The sequence below is a fragment of the Culex pipiens genome, chromosome 2, assembly GCF_016801865.2.
Source record: "Culex pipiens pallens isolate TS chromosome 2, TS_CPP_V2, whole genome shotgun sequence".
Lineage (NCBI taxonomy): Eukaryota > Metazoa > Arthropoda > Insecta > Diptera > Culicidae > Culex > Culex pipiens.
This window is the reverse complement of record NC_068938.1, coordinates 121,648,363-121,668,995: the sequence shown is the minus strand read 5'-3', so window position 1 is coordinate 121,668,995 and position 20,633 is coordinate 121,648,363. Positions and strand designations below refer to the sequence as shown.

The following is a 20,633-nucleotide window of genomic DNA, read 5'->3' as shown; positions in this document are numbered from 1 at the left end:
CATATTTAATAAAAAAAAAAATATTCCTGCTACATCAACTTTTTGGCCAATTGCAAATTTTCCAACAAGACAGCACTTTTTGGTCTCAATTTTGACATATTCGGAATTTTCGGGAAATTCCACGTTGAGGTGTTGGAGTATTGAATTTTATTGGGAAAAATGCCATTCAAAATGAATTAAAATATTTTTCAACAATTTGTTGGATAAGGGGGGGGGCGGGTATTCCCCTACTTGATACAGCATTTGACGCATGGATCACTAGGGTGTAATATCAAAATCGATTTTCCAGCGCAGCATTTTTTCAGTTCCTCTTAGGGTCCTAAACAACTCCTCAAATATTGGGAACAATTAGTTTAGTCCTCATTTTGTATGGGAAAAATCTTTTTTTTTGTTGAATTTTGATATTTAAAAAACCCAACTTTTACGCTGTACTAAAACCAGATTCATTTCCCGGGGATTCCGAATATGTCAAAATTGAGACCCACAAGTGCTGTCTTGTTGGCCTATGAGAAAACTGCGATTGGCCAAAAAGCTATGAGAAAAAAGGCAAACCAATCCTATATGTTTATGGCCCATTGTGAAGTGCTTCAATCCCCTTTCGAATGCAACTAAGTTGGAATTGATCAAGTTTTGAGAAAATAAGAGCAATTTTAGGATTCTTTTTATGTTTTTTGGACCCCAAACTTCAATGTCCGTTTCACCCCGCTTATATTTGTCGTAAAAGGCTAATAATGGGCATGAGTTCATCTCATGTATAGACGTTTTTGAACCATGCAATTTTGTGTCCCGATTCGCCCCACTTCCCATTGACCTGGAGTGCTCATATTTTGGCAAGATGCTAGTTTAATATGAACAAACAACCACTAAAAATTTCAGACAGATTGGTGAGATTGATGCGAGATGAGTATGCTTGGATTTGCACTTAAATCACTGGAATTTTTGAGAAATTTAATAAATTTCCTCGAATACGGTAGATATTTTTACGAGCAATCTCGGGAATTCTCGAGATTGTTTTTGTTTTTTATTGAACTGGAAATTGGCAACACGGCCCGGATTTGGTCAAGAACCTCATTTTGCTAAGCAAATTTGTAGTGTTATGATTTTTTTTTCTTCAAATATTCAATTTTGGGGTACAAACATGATTCCGTAAATCCTCTTCCACAAAACTGCTTGTTTTAGACTGAACCATATGAGGGAGAAGGAAAGAACAGTCAAAAATTCGTGGATCAGTCCCAAATTAAACCCTCGGTCTGGTCGATCCTGAATCCGGAAATCTTCTTCCGGCAAATAAACCAAGCAAATCTGCGGTTGATCAAGACACAAACAGCAAGATCTAGAGGAATTTGTTCGAAGGAAGCTCCATTGCGTTTCGTTCCGTTGTTAGAACACGTTTCAATTTCTCATTTCATTTGACACGCAAATGGACGGTTTCAAAACATGTTATCAACTGACGACTGAATGCAAGCTGTCAAGTGAAGCAAACTGTCAAATATTGTTTTGACATTAGCGATCTCCTTACTGAAGGCAAGCAGAAAAACGTTACTTAGTCCACCCTTAGGTGGTTGGCGCCTTCCTCAAATTTAAAGAGTGCTGTCCAAAATGCAAAAAGTGCGTAAATAACACTTAAGTGCTTATAACTTTTGATAGGGTTGTCAGATCTTCAATGTTTTGGACGCGTTAGAAAGGTCTTTTGAATACCTATCCAACGATAGGTCGCATGCGAGATCCGGACAGCATTTTCATCTAAATATCTGAGATCCGACCTCGAAAAAGTGCATGAATAACACTTAAGTGTTTATAACTTTTGATAAGGTTGTCAGATTTTCAATGTTTTGGACGCATTTGAAAGCTCTTTTGAATACCTATCCAACGATAGGTCGCATGAGAGATCCGGACAACGTTTTCATCAACATATCTGAGATCCGGCATCCAAAAAACGTATAAATAACACTTAAGTGCTTATAACTTTTCATAGATTTAGATTTTCAATGTCTTGAACGCGTTGGAAAGGTCTTTTAAATACCTTTCTGAAAATGTATAGCATTACGGGTTTTCTTACAAAAACTAACTTAATCCACCTATGTGGTTGGCGCCTTCCTCACTTTATCTCGAGACAGGGACAATGTTTTGGACTCATTGGAATGGTCTTTTGATTATCTAACCAACGATGAGTCAGATAATGGATCCGGACACAGTTTACATGCATTTAAGTGAGATCCGGCTTCAAAAAAGTACATAAATATCACTTAAATTGTCATGACTTGAGACAAGGTTGCCAGATCTTCAATGTTTTGGACTCATTGGAAAGGTCTTTTGATAACCTAACTAACGATGGGTCGGATGATGGATCCGGACATAGTTTACATACATTTAAGTGAGATCCGGCTTCAAAAAAGTACATAAATATCACTTAAGTGGTCATATCTCGAGACAGGGTTGCCAGATCTTCAATGTTTTGGACTCATTGGAATGGTCTTTTGATTACCTAACCAACGATGAGTCGGATGATGGATCCGGACATAGTTTACATACATTAAAGTGAGATCCGGCTTCAAAAAAGTACATAAATATCACTTAAGTGGTCATATCTCGAGGCAGGGTTGCCAGATCTTCAATGTTTTGGACTCATTGGAATGGTCTTTTGATTACCTAACCAACGATGAGTCGGATGATGGATCCGGACATAGTTTACATACATTAAAGTGAGATCCGGCTTCAAAAAAGTACATAAATATCACTTAAGTGGTCATATCTCGAGACAGGGTTGCCAGATCTTCAATGTTTTGGACTCATTGGAATGGTCTTTTGATTACCTAACCAACGATGAGTCGGATGATGGATCCGGACATAGTTTTCATATAGATAAGTGAGATCCGGCATCAAAATTCCAGCACCTGATTCGCAACTCTGACACTTTTTTATACGTAACTTTTGAACTACTTATCGGATCTTCAAACAATTCAATAGTGCAGTATGGGGCACCAAAACAAATCGAATGCAACTTGTTTGACTCAAATCGGATCAGCCAGTGCCGAGAAAACTTGGCAAGAATTTTGAGCACCAAGGGGAATACGCACACACATACACACACACACACAGACATTTGTTCAGTTTTCGATTCTGAGTCGATAGGTATACATGAATATAGGTCTACGAGCTGTTTTTCAAAAGTTCATTTTTCGAGCAGGATTATAGCCTTACAAAAACCACCATTTTTACAATCTTCCGGACTTTTGTTAAAATCGTTTTTTTAGCATAAATTTTGAAGTACTTAACTAAACTGCATAATTTTTAATAGCGACTTATGAGATCCCAAGACGGATCGAATGAGGCCGAAACGGACAAATTCGGTTCAGCCAATGTCGAGATAATCGAGTGACAATTTTTTTATCAACATCCCACCACACACACAGACATTTGCTCAGAATTTGATTCTGAGTCGATAGGTACACATAAAGGTGGGTCTAGGAGATCTAATTGAAAAGTTCATTTTTAAGTGATTTTATAGCCTTTCCTCAGTAAAGTGAGGAAGGCAAAAAGAATATAAAAAAAAGAAGAAGACCAGCTTCAAAATCAAAATGCCGGTGTCGTGTCCATTTGTCCGTGCAAGTGTTTTAAGTTTACAGGTTCCATTAAGTACTTACCTTGCCTGGGCTGGTGCTGCAGTGGTTAGCGTGGTAGCCTCTCACCCCAGTAAGGCCTGAGTTCAAAATCCCAGAAGGTGGCATTTTTCGAGACGTAAAAGAGGATTTGGGTGACTCACCACAAATAACCTTTGAACGCCTAGAAATGAGCAGAATTTTGCAACAGAGACCACAAAAGACCCGGGGGTTACTTCAACTCTGAGGCTCAGTGTTATCCAACACGATTCATAGAACAGTCCTAATAGCTAACGATTTATTGTGACCAAGAGACGAAAATAAAACACTCTAACGAACGAGGTTCAATTTGGTTTTCAAATCGATTCAGCAATTTATTTATTTTTTGTCACCTAAACGCCAAAACTAATACCAACTATCATAAAGCAGAAAAATTGATAAAGAAAACGACACAAAAAAAAAAGAAAATTCGATACACAAATGCTTTCAAAAACGGAGAACTTTTCCACACTATCTGTATGTGTCGTCACCACCCTCTTCCTTCCCTCCCTCAATCGTCCATCTCCTCCTCCTTCAGAATGCCGAGCCTTCGGGCGACGCTTTTCACGTTGGATATGACTTCCTCCTGCACCAGATTGAAGCTCATCGCCAGCAGCGCGATCCCGAACAGTAAGTACAGCGAGCACAATGCGATGGAAATTTCCGAATCGTTTTTCACTCCCTGCGCTGGGACGAAATCGCCGAAACCTGACAAAATGGAGAGAAGAAAAAGTGAAAAAAAAAATCCCCCGACAAAGTTAGAGGTTAGAAAATATACAGGACGCAAAGAGGCTAGCGTTTTTGCTGTTGTGTTTGGGTGTGCGAGAGAGATTTGATGTAGTTTTCCTTGGGGGGGACCTTTTGCCGAGATTGGCTGGAAAGTTGAAAGTTGTGTTAGTTGGTGTTGTTGGTAAGTTATAGTTTCATGATGCATATATTCCGGCAGGAAATGATGCTGTCCGTAAAAAGGACGTTCTAAAGGTCAATTGACCGTGCTCGCATAACTAATGCCTTTATGCGAGATTGTTGCGAAACTTGGTCGAGTTTATGCTCGTTTAGTTTGGCATAACGGCCGTTGTTTACTGTATCATAATGACACGAAAATCATCTTAATGTTTCTATTTCTGATTATAAACTGTCCACTGCATTGTTGAACTGTGAGTATTAAGATATGTTATCAGAAATATGTATGGCGTTAAATTAAATGAAAATCAACTTAATTTAACAAAAACAATATCCATTGTCTCGATTTTATTTTTAATTTGAGCTTAATACACAATACCCAATATTTTTGACAGACTGGATGATTTTATTTTTTAAATATAAAATAGTCTTTTCTCCTGAACCTAAAAATTCAAGAAATTCAGTTTTTTTGGGTACTTTTTATGCAGATCTCATTATACTTGAAATAAAAGAAATCATTTGATTATTGTATTTAACCGTAGATGAAAGGATCTCCATAGCACTTTATTATGTATTTAGTTAACCAAAAAATTGTACAAGATAAGCACAAAATAAATATAAAATATGAAAAATTCCAGAACAGAAAGTTAAAGCAATCAACTGTAGACTAAACATCAGATCATCAGAAACATCTATTTTTTCTAGTTATATTTTCAAAAATCAGGCAAAAAATAATATGATCTTATTATTATTCATTAGATTTTTCAAACAACTCGATGAAATATTATTTAAATAATGATGTCTAAAGCTAATTTTTATTTTTTAATCAAATGGAATACATTTGAATTTTTACAAATTATGAATTTTTAAAGCAAATGACCAGAAAAAAACCTTACGAAATGAAAAAAAGGTTCATAAATGATAGCACCATGATAGTAAAAATCTGCATGCTTTGAATTCTAAACTTTAGTTTTTATTTTTGATCTTGACCTCAACCACAGCGAAGCGAACTTTGAATACAACTTGTGATAACATGAAAAACCTCAAAAAATATGTTTGAAAATAAAAAAAAATCGAGGACATAGCATAAATTGTATTGAAAACTTAGTTATTTATTTATAAACATGGTGCCAATGAAAACATATCTTTAAGAAGATTTATTTTATCATATATTTTATATATATTTTATAGTAAGATGTTAATTTTGTTTCATTGTCGACTCTGAGAACAAAGAGACAAAAATTTATATTGCAAATATTTTTTGAATTTTGTTGTCCCTTTACACTTTGAATTTTTCAATAATATGTAGACTGGGCCGAATTGTTTGTCTCCAAAGTTACTCTATCAAACATAAACTTTTAAAAGCATTTCAACGGCCTAACAGTATTTTCACTAAATTTAAGGCCGGATGTGTCTCATGTATCACTAACATTAGTTATTTCCTTTTGCTTTTGTTTTAAATCCTCTTAATGAATTTAAACTTTTAGCTTTTTTGTAGAAATTACATGAGCAAACTTTTGAAATCCCTGGCAAAGGAACCATTTATTTGTGAACAATGTTTAAAAATTCATAGAAAATCAATCATTAAACAAATTAATTCGAATTAAGCTTTATTTTGAAGCTTTTCTTGGGATCTTTCGATTGATGTATGGTCCGTTTGCAATTTTTAAGGTTTTATTTAGATTGTTCTTAAAGTTCCACTAACTCAGAACTCTTTTTTTTTTTTCTTTAGAGCAATTCCAGCTCAAATCAGAATTTTTTCTGGTACTTTTGTACCCGACCCTCTCCGATTTCAATGAAACTTCATAGACATGTTATCCTAGGCCTATATAAGCCATTTTTGTGTTTATGGAGCTAATAGTACTCGAAAATAACATTTGAGAAGGGCGTAATGTATTTAAATATTTTTGTATTTTGTAATTTAAAAATTACTGTATCTCGAAGCCGTTGCGTCTTATCAAAAAGTGGTCAAAGACAAACTTATAGGAAATTGGGCTTTCTGAAAAAAAAATACACTGAAACAAAAATACATGCCACTTTTATGTCATTTTTCAATTTTTAAGTTTAAAAGTTAAATTTGAAGGTGATGTCACGTTTTTTTTTTTCGCTCAAAATTTTTGAGGAAATACCCTAAGATGTTACCAAAAGACTGACGAAAAATGCAGGATGGTATGTCTCTCCTAAAAAAATACAAAAATCATTTACTAAAACTGTTTTTTTTTTGAAAAGTGGTCTAAACGTCAAAATTTTCAAAAACCGGTAGTGGGAATCGATTTCCTAGACAATTTTACATAAAAGTCTACATATTGACCATTGTCCTATGTCCAATTTTTGGGAAGATACAGCGGTTTAAAAAAAGAAAATGTAGAAAAACGGTATTTTTGTGGTTTTTGGCAATTTCTATATGACAGACTTGGTTTTTCAGTCTCGTAAATATTTTTACCAGAAAGCTCGTCCAATTTCCCATAAGTTTGCCTTTGACAGCATTACAATTGAATGTAAGGGCTTACAGATATAAGTTTAATTACATTGCTTACAACTGAAAATAGAATATTTTTTCAGTGTGGTAGAAAACAGGATAGTAAATTTGATTACGTAAATATAAAAACGACATAAATCAAAAAGTTGTAAAAGGCAAACTTATGGGAAATTGAACGAGCTTTCCGGTAAAAATATTTACGAGACTGAAAAACTAAGTCTGTCATATAGAAATTGCCAAAAACCACAAAAAACCCGTTTTTTCAACATTTTCATTTATAAAACCGCTGTATCTTCCCAAGGATTGGACATAGGACAATAGTCAATATGGAAATTTTTATGTAAAATTGTATGGAGAATCGATTCCCACTACCGGTTTTCAAAAATTTTTACGTTTTGACCACTTTTCAAAAAAACAGTTTTAGTAAATGATTTTTGTATTATTTCAGGAGAGACATACCATCCTTCATTTTTCGTCAGTCTTTTTCTAACATCTTAGGCTATTTCCTCAAAAATTTTGAACGAAAAAAAAATCGTGACATCACCTTTAAATTTAAGTTTTAGACTTAAAAATCAAAAAATCTCATAGATGTGGCGTGTATTTTTGTTTCAGTGTATTTTTTCAGATAGCCCGTCAAATTTCCTACAAGTTTGTCTTTGGCCACTTTTTGATACAATGCAATGGCTTCGAGATACAGTAACTTTTAAATTACAAAATACAAAAATATTTAAATACCTTACGCCCTTTTCAAATGTTATTATAGAGTACTATTGGCTCCATATACACAAAAATGGCTTATATAGGCCTAGGATAACATGTCTACAAAGTTTCATTGAAATCGGAGAGGGTCGGGTACAAAAGTACCAGAAAAATTCCTGATTTGAGCTGGAATTGCTCTTTATAGATTCAAACAAACTATGGTTCTCTAGAGAAATTCATTTTTTTAAACATATTAATGACTTCAATGACTGAACCCAATAAAAATCAAGCTTTATTTAGCATTTATGAATTAAGTGATAGTTTTTGTGAAATCATAAGATAAATCAAGGTTTTGACAACAGTGTAAATGAGAGAAATTTTGACAAAAACTATAAAAAACTGTTCTCCAAAACGTTGAAGGAAGAAAAATATTGTTTCAATAAAAAAGATCTTATTTTTTTATAAAAATTATCGTTGTTTCCTGGCGTTTATAGGAAAAGTGTCTGTCTATATAAAAAATAAATATAAAAACATATTACATAAAATCATCTTCTTTCAAGATTTCGACAAATGTTTTTAAACATAATGTAAAATATCAAAATAACAATTGACTTTTTTGAAGAACAAGAAAAAATACAAAATGATTCTCGAATGCATTCTAGCCTAATTTATTTTGATGCATTTTAAAAATCACAAAGATCTGAAATCGGATAAGGTTGGAATTCCAATAGTTACATTTCATCTCTTCTAAATTTGTTTTGATTTCTGATTGCATCGACGGTCTCCCCCTGCAAGGATTACCGGCGCGGAGCGCAATATCAAATGTAATTATTTTACTCTCTCGTGATTAGCTGCACTCGTCACTCGGTAATCAGATTAAACGTAATTGAAGTTTCTGTTTCGTAGAAGCCAACCGAGGCTGTAGTTTGATTCGAACGAGAAATACCTTCTCCATCGGGGGAAATGCTTCTCATCATCGTAATCATTAGTGCACACGGTTAGTTGAAGGAGTAGGAAGTCTATTTCGAGTTTAGTACTAAGGGAATGTAGGGCTGGGACGAAAATACATCCCTTACCCCTTTAATTGACGTTGCTGCTGGCTTTGTTTATATGCAAATACTTACCGATGGTGGTTAGCGTGATGAAACAGAAATAGGCCGAGTCGAGGAAGGACCATTCCTCCCACTTGGAGAACATGAACGCACCGGCAATGATGTAGCTGACGACGAGGAAGACGCACAGCCAGATCGGCACGGGTCGGACCACGGAAGACGGGGGCAGGTCCCCGCTGTCCCACTCGTCATCGTAGAGCGAGCTGTCGTCGATCACGTTCTGGAGATGACGCGCCTGTCGGTGGACCGCAAATCCCATCGGCGACATTATGCGTGGCGATGGTGCTGGCACTTTTGGTCAAACATGCCAGGTCCGAGAGAGAGAGAGAGAGAGTCCAGTATCCATCCGGAACAGTGCCAGGCCAGTGGGGCGTGTGCGCGCGTGTTTGTGGTGTGCCAAATGGGCCACAAATGACCGAGAGAAAGATGCAGAAGGAGAAAAAGCAAGGAAACAATTTTCAGTCATTTAAATTATACTCTTGGGAGGGATACTCTGGGAAATCAACTATTTTGCTTTGTTTTTTTTTAGTGCGGTTTACATATTAAACGTTGATAACACCCACCAACAAAATTTCTGCGCAGGCTCAACTCGAAGGGAAGCATGGAAGTTTGAAGTCCCCATAAACACGTGCACTTGGAATTTTCCAAACAATTGCTGGAATTGCTGTTGCTGTTCGCTACTTCCACATATTGCATCCAAAATTATTCCTGAAACGCTAGATTTTTGAAAACGCCTCATGAACCACTCTAACTTTCAATTGAGCCATCATTACCTCAAAAGTGGTTGTTGCAAACAATATTTTTCTTTTTCGAAAAAGTGAATTTGGACGTATTAGTCAAAATTTGCAGCCATTCTAAAGTAAAAAAATGCACTTTTTAAACTGGAATATTTTGATATATCGCAGGTAAAATGTTATGCATTAAGTTGCATTCGAAACAGTGAAATTTCGGATTGCTACCACGTATAGAGCCATAAGACGATGTTCTTCTTTAAAAATTCCCTTCTTAGAAGACACATTATGCAGGGCTACGGAGTCGGGTCATATCTCAAGCAACTCCGACTCCGACTCCAGCTTTCTAAATTTAGCCGACTCCGACTCCGACTCCGGCTCTGGCTTTCAGCTCCAACCGACTCACTCCGACTCCGACTCCGACTCCGACTCCGACTCCAACTCCAAACTTTAGCCGACTCCGACTCCGACTCCGACTCCAGCTTTCAACAAATTGTTGGCTCCGACTCCACATATTTTTTTTAATATTTAAAAAAAATCGCTAATTATTATTTTGAAAACATTGATAAATAGAATTATTTGAATACTCTCTAAGTATCAAGTTTTTCTCCAAAAAAATAAGTTCGAATCACAAAACGGAAAAAAATGTAGGTTACAAGTTGTATACGTTATTAAACCAGATACAGTTCAGACTCGATTATCCGAAGGCCTCGGAAAAATTTCACTTCTGATATTCTTATTCGGCCTTAATTTTAATTGTCGGGTTCAAGTATGAACACTTAACTACGCTAAAGTGATTTAGAATTTTCAAATTCAAGATGGCATCCAAAATGGCGGTGATAACATATTGAAAAAATGCATTTTGATATTTAATAGGCAATTTACTATTCAAATTTTACTAAAATGGGGTCGCAGAACTCGAATGGAAGAACGAACATATTTTTTTTAGAACGTGATTCGATTATCCGAAGCCCATACAAATCGAACTTAGGATAATCGAGGCTTATAATAATCGAGTCTGGACAGTATCAAAAATATTTCCAGTTTTGAAGGCATTTTTAGATGAACAATTTTGAAAGTAAATTTGGACTCATTAACATAACCACAAATTTACACTTATTTTATTAAAAGCTAAAAAAAATAAATATTTATTTGTATTTTTTTGTAATGAATCATTAAAAGTAACCTAGCCGTAATGATCGTTTTAAATATCATATATATTTAATTTGCTCACTTTTAGGCTGACATTTATAAGAAGCACAGTGACAATCAAAGTCACCTTGGTTTTTTAAATAACAATTTTAAACGAAACTATTTTTAAAGCTCCATAGATTTTTATTTAAGACGAACATGGACATCACGCCATAGCTGGAGAAGAATATTTTCGCAAATCAATTTACTTAAAAACATATTTGTGGAAAGGACGCTTAAGGGCTTCTTTTCAAATATCCGTGACCTAGAAAATATTGAACCCAGAGATTTTTGATTTATTTTAATTTTAAAATTTTCTATGTATAAGGAGGCGCGCGATACTTCTTGAATCTTCACCTTTGGTCAAATTTGAATTGAAAGGGTTCAGGCAAAAGGATGCAGTCAAGACTCAATTGAATATTTCTGAGTACAAAACTAATATTGTCTATTATTTTTTAATTAATTTATTTTTTTATGATACTACAAATTTGGGTTAGAGAGGGTATCATATAGTGATCAAAGTGAAATAACGCAATAAGAGCATTCCAACCACAATAAAAATGCTAAAAAAAACATAATGGCATCTAATGAATCTCCTGAATAAAAAACTTAAATATATAAGAAGTTCTGTGAAACCAGCATTATAACAAATACTGAACAGGTAAAAAAAAAATGTTGAATTTTAGATAACTCCGACTCCAACTCCGACTCCGGGTTATCAGAAATTTCCGGCTCCGACTCCAGCTCATAAAATTTAGCCGACTCCGGCTCCGACTCCAACTCCACGTCCCCAAAAAGACCCGACTCCACCGACTCCGGCTCCGACTCCACAGCCCTGCATTATGTATAAATTTATTATTTTTGTCAAATGTCAAATGTTATGTTTACTTCATTTTTAATAATCGCAATGTTTTGTTTTGTACTTGACCGGATGCCAAGTTTTCAGACATCCAATCAGTTTTCAAAATCACAGAGAATTGCTCTTGGGGGAAAACCTAGCACGAGCTCGGCCCTTGCTTCGTTTAATTAAAAACGCATAATCATCGCTAAATTATTGCTAAAGAACTTAATTTTCTTGGCTGGGAATCAATTTTGTACGCTAAATTACTCAGAAAAAAAATCGTCGTCTGGTGCGAGATGCCGTGCGACGACTCCGACTACGTTTGCACATGGCACGCGAAACTATCCAACTTTTATAAAGAGAAAAGCCAAGGCAAGAAGCAAAAATTTACGACTCGCGGCTCACGGCACTTACCCGGCCTCTCCCGGCGCCGGCCCGTGGACGGGTGCGAGGGTTTCCGCGCCGCCGCGTTCATCTCCATCATCTCGTTGTCCTCGTTGTAGTAGGGCAACCGGTCCGGCATCAGACGGTCACCGTACCGGGACTGCCGCGGCATCGACTGGCTGCGTGGGTTCATCGGACCGCGGCCATCGTGAAACCCGTCCCCACCCGGTCCTCCCCGGCCACGTGGACTGCCCCGCTGCTGCTCGTCCATGTCCTCCAGGGCGTACTTATTGCACAGAATTGGCGTTTTGCCGCCGGGACCGCCCTCCTCGTCAAAGTCCACCATCTGGGGATCCCGACGGAACATGCGACGGTCCAGGGACTGAGCGCGCATTGCTATGGAGGGATAGAGGAAAGGGGATGAAATAGTTTTAAGGCTTGATTAACTTTTGATACACTACCCAATCCCAAGAGGCGAAGATATTCATCGGACTGTGCATTAGCCTTCATGGTTATGAAACAGTGAAAATTATTACGAGAAATTGAGATTCAATGTAGAGAATTGGAAATTTGAAGCTGGTCTCCCAGTTCAAATAAGATTAATTGAGGAAAATTAAAATTTTCCCCTTTTCATGTAAATTTAGATCCCCTTTCACTCTTTCTTCTTACCTGGCGACTTTTGCATATTGTTTCTGTAGGCCACCGGCGGGTAATTACCGTCGGAATTTCGTGAGTTTTGGGAACCCCGCGGTGGCGGCCCCATTTGCCCTGCCAGTTCCCGTCCCATCGATTCGCCACGCATCTGTCGCTTCATCTGCTGCGGTGTGGAAATGTATTCGTCGTCGCCATACCGGTCGCCCCCCTGATCTTGATAACCTCCAGCGCCGGGTGGCCCACCACCTCCGCGCTCCCTGTCAATGGTAACTCTGTCACGGAACCGATCCCTGCCTAGGCCACCGTGGCCACTCGAGTACCGCGGGGAACCTGGCCCATTCATCTGCTGCTGCAACTGCTGCCGGGGCATGCCATCTGGGTAGTAATCGCCGTCGTTGTATCTGGTGAAGGGAGATTTGAAAATTAGATAATCGTCAACAGCTAATGGGAACTGACGCAGGGTAATGAATTGAAAATTTGCTCCATTTACAGGCCATAGCGGCGTAGGGTGGAGGCCGTGAGCAGTAACAATGATAATGTTTTTTGATGGTATCAAATTGATAAGAGCGGCATGTTGAAGGGATTTGCAATACATTGTCTGAAGAAGTGAAGAAGCTATTTGTTAAAGCGTGGCTCACGGATATATTAAAAAGACAAAATTGTTTAATTTCGAATGTCTCAACCGGAATTTTAAGACACTATGACCCCAGAAGCTATATCCATGTCCCACTAGGGTGTAATATGGTTGTATGGAAAAAAAATAAAGTTGTCCAAATTTAGCGAGCACAGCAATTTTTCAGTTCCTTTTGGGGTCCTAAACAACTCCCCAAAGTTTGGGAACGATTGGTTTAGTCCTCACTTTGCGCAAAGCGATTCAATTTTCCATATAAATTTGTATGGGAAAACCATTTTTTTGGATTTTGATATTTATAAAATCCACGTTTCACGCTGTACTAAAACCGGATTCATATTCGGATGCTCTGGAAGGTGCTCTACAACTTTCCCAAAGAGAGTATGGTGCTAACTTGCTCCTATAAAAAGATACAGCGTGTTCAAAACTCGTCTAAAACGTGTTTTTTGCTCGAAAATCACGTTTTAGACGAGTTTTGAGGACGCTGTATCTTCTTTCAGGGACATGCTAGCACCATACTCTCTTCGGGAAAGTTGTAGAGCACCTTCCAGAGCATTTGAATATGAATCCGGTTTTAGTACAGCTTGAAACGTGGATTTTATAAATATCAAAATTAAAAAAAATGGTTTTTCCCATACAAATTTATATGGAAAATTGAATCGCTTTGCGCAAAGTGAGGACTAATCCAATCGTGCCCAAACTTTGGGGAGTTGTTTAGGACCCCAAAAGGAATTGAAAAATTGCTGTGCTGGAAAATCGATTTTGATATTACACCCTAATGTCCCACGCTAGTGGGTAAGATTGACAAAAGAAATGGTGTGATCTTTAAGCTTTTATCATAAAATATATGTCTATCTTTATTCAAAAGCACGTTCATAAAAAAAAACTATCGTTTTGCTCAACAATTTACTTAAACGCCAATGCATCAATGGTACTTTCTAGAGGTGGGCAAAACCGCTCTTTTTTAGGAGCCGCTCATTTTCGTTCGCTCTTAAAAAAGAGCCGCTCTTTGAACCGGCTCTTTCGCTCTTTTTTCAAAATTTAAATGAATACGTTTTTTTCAAGAATCGTGTGATTTTATAAGTTATTTCACATTGGATTTTTATAAATTTGGCCATACCAAATATTTTTTGAAGTTTATGTCCCTCAACATTGGCCAAAGTCGCAAAAAAATAATAGCAAGACATTTTAATGAAAAAAGAGTTTAAAAATGCATTTTGCACATCCCCATTAGTTTCATTAGTTTTCAAAATATCGAAGTATTGATGAACTTTTTTTAAACCGAAATGCTTTTTAATTTGTTTTCAGTGGATAAGATTTCTATTTTCATTAAATTTGAACGTTTTTTACTTTAATGAACTATCAGTTGCACACTGAAAAGTTTATTTAATTTTGTTTAGAAAATCGTATACTTTTGGGATTATTTTTTATAAGCATTGACATTTTTGAAATTGCATTTTCAATTCTCAAAAACAAATTTAATGTTACATTTTTCGGAAATACAATAAATTATATTTATAACAAAAATCATGCCATATTGAAACGATTCTTTCACAAAACTGGAGTTTAAAAAAGAACCGCGGTTCTTTTTTTGTGAGCCACAGTTCGTTCGCTCTTTTCAGTGAACCGGCTCTTCGAGCGGTTCGCTCTTTTTTTGCCCACCTCTAGTACTTTCAATGATGAATACTTTAAAAACTGATGATGGTATTGTGGGCTCAAAATAACATGCAAATGATCAAAAACATTGCTTTTTTCGAAAACTTGTGACCCTTCATTGACAAGTTTCATGGTTTGCAACAACATTTTAAAGCCAACAAAAAATGTTCTTTGAAAAATTTGGTCCAAAATTTGCCTGTAAAAATACTTTGTTTAAATTTCCATAAGATTTTTTTAGCAGTCCAGGCAACCCAGCAGGTCCTGGAGGAGTAGCAGCTGGAAGAAGGGTTTTAAGATTCTGATGATGGCCGAAATGAGAAAAGTAGGCCGAAACGTAAGAAAAAACGTTTAAAAATTGTGTTATTATTCGCCGAAAAATATCAATCTAAACAAAGAAAGTAATTTCTATAAGACAATTCCTACATACATTTATCAAAAAAATCTATTTTTCTCTCGATTGTAGACTTAGTAAATATTATTATTTATTTTTGTTCAAAACTATGTTTGAGAAAAAAAAATTAATGCTAATAACCTTGAAAATTTTTAATTATTTAATTTATAATTTTTAATATAATTTTATATTTTTCCATAGAAAACGCTTTGATTTTATTTTTGAAAAATATGATTATTAATAAAATTTCTGTAATTTTATCATTTTTATTGTTTAACACTGTAAATCTGTAAATCAATAAAAAATTATCTATCTCAATATTGAAAACAAAAATTATAACAAAAAATTTTGTATGTTTTGTTTCATTAAAGCTTTTTTGGTAAAATTATACCGATGAAATGTTTAAAAAAAGCCATATATCGAAAAACGATCATTTAGAATTGGATGATATTTTAGATTTTTCTAGTCTTTTATTTGTGTGATGGGATAAGAACAGTAATGAATTTAATAAAATACTCCGCTTCCAGTTTAAGTCGTACACGGTTATTTGGCCAATATTTGGGCTATGAAGGAAAGAAAACGAATTTTCACCAGAATGCAAATGTAGAAACAACAAAAAACATTTAGGAAATCCTGCTCACTCCCGCTAAGAATCAGTTTAAAAAAATACTTGAATCGGCTCAAAATGGCATTTCGTTAAACATATCATCATTAAAAGTTAAAAAAAAATGTGATTTAGTGCAAATCAAGTTTTTGTGACAAAAATAAAATATTACTGAAAAAAAAATAGAAAATTGTCTTTCTTTTGATCAGTTGAGAACTTGAGAATATATGGCACTTTATGTTGGTGTGTTGATAATTTTCGGTTGATTTCTTTCGAATGATCGTCATTGTATAGTTCTATAAAAAAAAGATTAAAAACATTTCTTTGTAGTGTTTGCGGAGTTAATTTAAACTTTGCTATATTCCAGTAAATTACACTTTAAACGATTAGGACCGGGGTAAGCTTCTTACAAAACGTTTCACGCCATAAAAACAGACCACAATTTTAACCGTGAACTTGAAGCAGATCCTAAACAAACACTTCCACGTGCACGAGTTTTCTAAGACCCTACTTGGTTTGCAGACTGAGTACAATAACTATACCAAGACCCGCAAGTCTTATCATTTTAATTTTTAATTTGGGTAGTCAGAGCTGAAAATTTATATTGACATTGTGTACTTTTAAAATGTAGTGCAATTATAATAAATTTAAACTTTTTAGAATCGAAGAAATCTAAAAGACAATAATATTCCAAACATCCAATGATTTGTTTTAAAGCAAACACAATTCAATCGCATTCATTTCCCCGTAGATGCACCTTCACAAATAGTTGCTACCCCTGTCCGTGTCCACGTTTGCAAATCGCTTCAAACAGCCCACAAAATTGCGCAACAATAAAAAAAACCCAACCAGTAAGAACCCCCCAAGTTCAGACAACTTTTCGCCACCACACAGTTTGAGTAAACAATAAAAAGTTACATAAATGTCCCTCACAAAAGTTCCAAACTCATTCCGGCGATCGACGGTTTATTATCGTGTCCGGGGAAGGTGTGCTTCTTTTCTTATAACCTTTATTTTTTTGTTCTTTTTCCTTTGGCTCGGTAAGTTTAACTTTGTACCTTGGGGCTTCCAAAAACCAGAGAGAAGTAGGTGCGCAAAGGTAAATCACCAAACACCCCGCAGAACCTCCCAACAACAAAAAGAGAGCAAAGAGAAACAACATCCACCCATTAGCCGTGCCAGGACGTGGTCGGTGAAGATGTAGACGACGAGGCAGTAGAACGGCGCTACTAGTGTGATCAAAAATTATATTGTCAGAATAGAATCATGGTTAAGTAGATTTTCCTACTAATCAAAAACGCCCTTGAATTGTTTGCCAATATTTGAAAAACCATGAGACTTAAAATCAGATAAAAGAATCCTTTACCACTATAACGTGTGACAATTTTTGGTTGTATTGTTGTTACAAACAGTTATAAAACAAATTCAAATTTAATTTAATTTCTCAACTTTTCCAATCTAAAACTAATTCAATCAAAATTAACAAAAAAAACTGAAAAAGTGTGTTGGATTTTTTAATGAATTCAATGCCTTTAAATACCGCATTAGCTCAATCCAAGTTTTCAAGGATATACTATTCCATTATTTCGCTGCCGGCCAGCAGTTATTGGATTGAAACAAACGCACTCACATAAGGATAGTGACCTCCGGCGTTTAAATAAAGCTATAAACTTTCTTTATTTATCGTATTTTTGGTTTATTGAACAATCCAGGCACTTTTGGGAAACATATTTAAGAATAAGATAAAAAGATGATAACAGTTATCTTAAAGTTGCATATTAAAATTCAAAATGCTGTTTGAAACAGATTGCTCGAAAAGTTGCATTCAGTATCATCTAATGAAAAATGATTTTCTCTCTGATATGGCTTATAGAGGAGAAAATCGTGACGTCAGAAATGAACTCAAATCACTCAAAGTTCATTTTGTGAGTGACTTTAACATTTTGGCCTAGTTTGGCAGCTACCTCGTTCCCAGGTTTTCTGTGGGAGAGAAAAGGAGGCGAATACTTTATGAAAATCATACCTGCCAAAATTCCTAGCCTCAAAATTTTGTCGCGAGTTGCTTTTCTCTTCTATTATCGGATCGTCAAAACCAAAAAAAATATGGTCACCCTAAACACCACCCCGCGAGTCGCCCCCGAAGCCATACAACTGTAAAAACGATTCAAAAAGTTTCCCGACACAGATCAAATAAGCGCTTTGGCCACCACCTTAGGACGGGCCACGGTCCCGGAATGTGGGGCCACAAATCGAACCATGTCCAATGGGAAAGAAGGCAAATAAAAAAACCTAACCAATACCAGGGAGATGAACTTTCGAGAGTGGGAAACAATAATAACAGTAGCTCTCTGCTATTGGCCGCTGGTACTCGAGCAAACTGAGTTGGGGCATTGCTTCATTTTGTTGAATTAACCTAACCACCTAACAAATTTTGCGAGTCGAGGGTACATTGTAGCAATGGCGGCTACGTCAATTAGGGGTTGTAATAGGACACTGAAAGTTTGGCCGGTCTTGTTTGCTTAGCAAAGCAATAAAAGCTTGATTGTGTTCTAATTGACTTGTCATTGTTTCGTTTGATTAACCCTTGATGTTAACACAATTGATTGAATTATCCAAAACATGATTTTTTTTGCCCTTTTTCACTCTACTAAGCTGGATTGATTTTGAGGGGCTTCAACTCAAGCAGAATTGCGCAAAACGTGATGGTCTTACAACCAGGCACAAGATTCCTGATTACTGTTACGCATCCTGACTAATTGTAACGGCTCGTCGCTGAGGAGCCATAAATTAATTCATCTGCATTGGGGCTTGTTATCATACCCGCACACGATATATTGATGGTCAGAACCACATCGCCAACCAAACTTCACACGACACTGACTGGTGGGTTGGCGCTGTAACAATATTGCCAATAAACCAGATCCCAAACAGCCGGAGGCCACCATCCGATAACAGCGTACTTGTTGATGGAGATCAATGGAAATACAGAGTGCCTTGTAGCGGCTTTGTGATGTTGTAGTTGCTCAGAACACCGAATGCGTCGATTCGAAATTAGCATACTCGTAAGCCCATCTGACCAAGTCTCTGTAATCATCGGGGCTGCACCATGTTGCAAATTAGTGCGCACCACTGTTTGTGAACAATATGCTAAGCACTTGATTAATTTATTTGACCCGGAAACAGCCGACAAACTGACAAACCTTGATTGTGTCCCAAAACAAAACTGAGCTTTGGAAGGTGAGCTAACTCATCATTTGATTAGCCTTCATGGCAAATTTTTAACTACTTTTAATACTGTGCTGAGCAGGAAAAATGCTTTATATTCTTGTGTATTGCTGAAAGCCCTTCACATAGCGCAAACAAAATAAAAAGAGCAACATCCTTGGAAACTTCGCTTCCTGTTCCGATAGAGAAATTCTCTAGAAAATATTTCATTTCGTTTTATATATGTCTAGAAATCACATTTTGTATTTTGTATTTCTAACAATCTTAACTAACATAACTTTTTTTTATATGTAACTGGGGACAATGTAGCTGTCAAACTAGGCCAAACTGTTAAAGTCACTCACAAATTGAACTTTGAGTGATTTGAGTTCATTTCTGACGTCACGATTTTCTAGTCTATGGACGCCTGTCATGGTGGTGAGAATCTGGTTCAGGTGGAATTGAATATTTTACCAATTATTTTTTCCTAGGCAACTTGGGCTTAGACAATCATCACGTAACATGACGAATTCCAGTCGGCAATCCGCTAAAATCACCGTCTTCTAGCAAAACGAAACAAGTGCTTACGAAATTTCGACATTGTTTGTGATAGGTGACAGAACACTGCAATCGTCTTCACCACGACAACTTGATTTTGACATTCTCCTTCCGTTCGTTCCACACACAAACGAACGAGTGCTACGCAAAGCCACTCACACAGTGATTGACTTCCCTCTAGGAATACAATCGCTCAGAGAGCGGTCGTTTGACAATCTACCGAGATTTCGACCATCTCACCAATGATCGCATTCAAATGACTTCTATCACCACGCAGCAAACACAAGGAAGGGAAATAGAGACGAAAAACGAGAGAAAGAGATAGAGCACGTTGTCTCATTCGGGCGGCTGCATGAGTGGTGCCCATTTTTCGTTCGATTCGTCTTTGTGTTTACCTTCAACGACCTTTGCCAAGCAATGACAATCATGATAGGCACTGTGTGTCAGCGATCAAATTTCGTTTTCGGAAATGATCGCTGACAGAATGTTCTATCAAATATCGAGCAATCCCATTCAGTGACAGATCCCTTTTTAATCATTGGATGTGTTTTCCTTAGCCTCTGAATAAGATGCTTGCAAAGTTGAGCAACAGCTCATATTTTCAGTTTTCCCTGTTTAGGAAGTCATTTTGATCAACTTGTGTCCAACGGTAGCTTCACATCTCTTGTTTTATGTGTTTACTCTTTCATTATTAGTATTTTAGTTAGAATTTATCAGGATTCTCCTATTCTATAACCTACTATCAGTATCTTATACACTAAATCCCCCATGTGCGCTCTTTTTGGGGGGGCGCACACCGGGGTAGAGCGCAATTCGGGGGAGCGTTATTTCGGGGTTTGAGCGCAAACGGGGGGAGCGTTATTTCGGGGTTTGAGCGCAAATCGGGGGAGCGTTATTGCGGGGTTTTGGCGTAAAATGGGGTTTTCTTTTTAAATGTACTTTATTTACATATAAATG

The 20,633-nt window shown here is 36.6% G+C and overlaps 1 protein-coding gene across 2 annotated transcripts in view; it reads right to left on the bottom strand.

Moving 5' to 3' along the window:
* Positions 1–3,940: 3,940 nt before the first annotated feature.
* LOC120429313 (uncharacterized) overlaps positions 3,941–20,633 on the bottom strand; it is a 227,278-nt gene continuing 210,585 nt past the window's right edge. For both annotated transcript variants that reach the window (XM_052707573.1, XM_052707574.1), the window contains exons 8-11: positions 12,648–13,033; positions 12,009–12,374; positions 8,844–9,122; positions 3,941–4,346 (exon numbers count right to left, since the gene is read on the bottom strand). In XM_052707573.1, the coding sequence (XP_052563533.1) occupies positions 4,150–4,346; positions 8,844–9,122; positions 12,009–12,374; positions 12,648–13,033 (1,228 nt within the window). In that variant the 3' untranslated portion in view covers positions 3,941–4,149. The remainder of the gene's footprint in view (positions 4,347–8,843; positions 9,123–12,008; positions 12,375–12,647; positions 13,034–20,633) is intronic.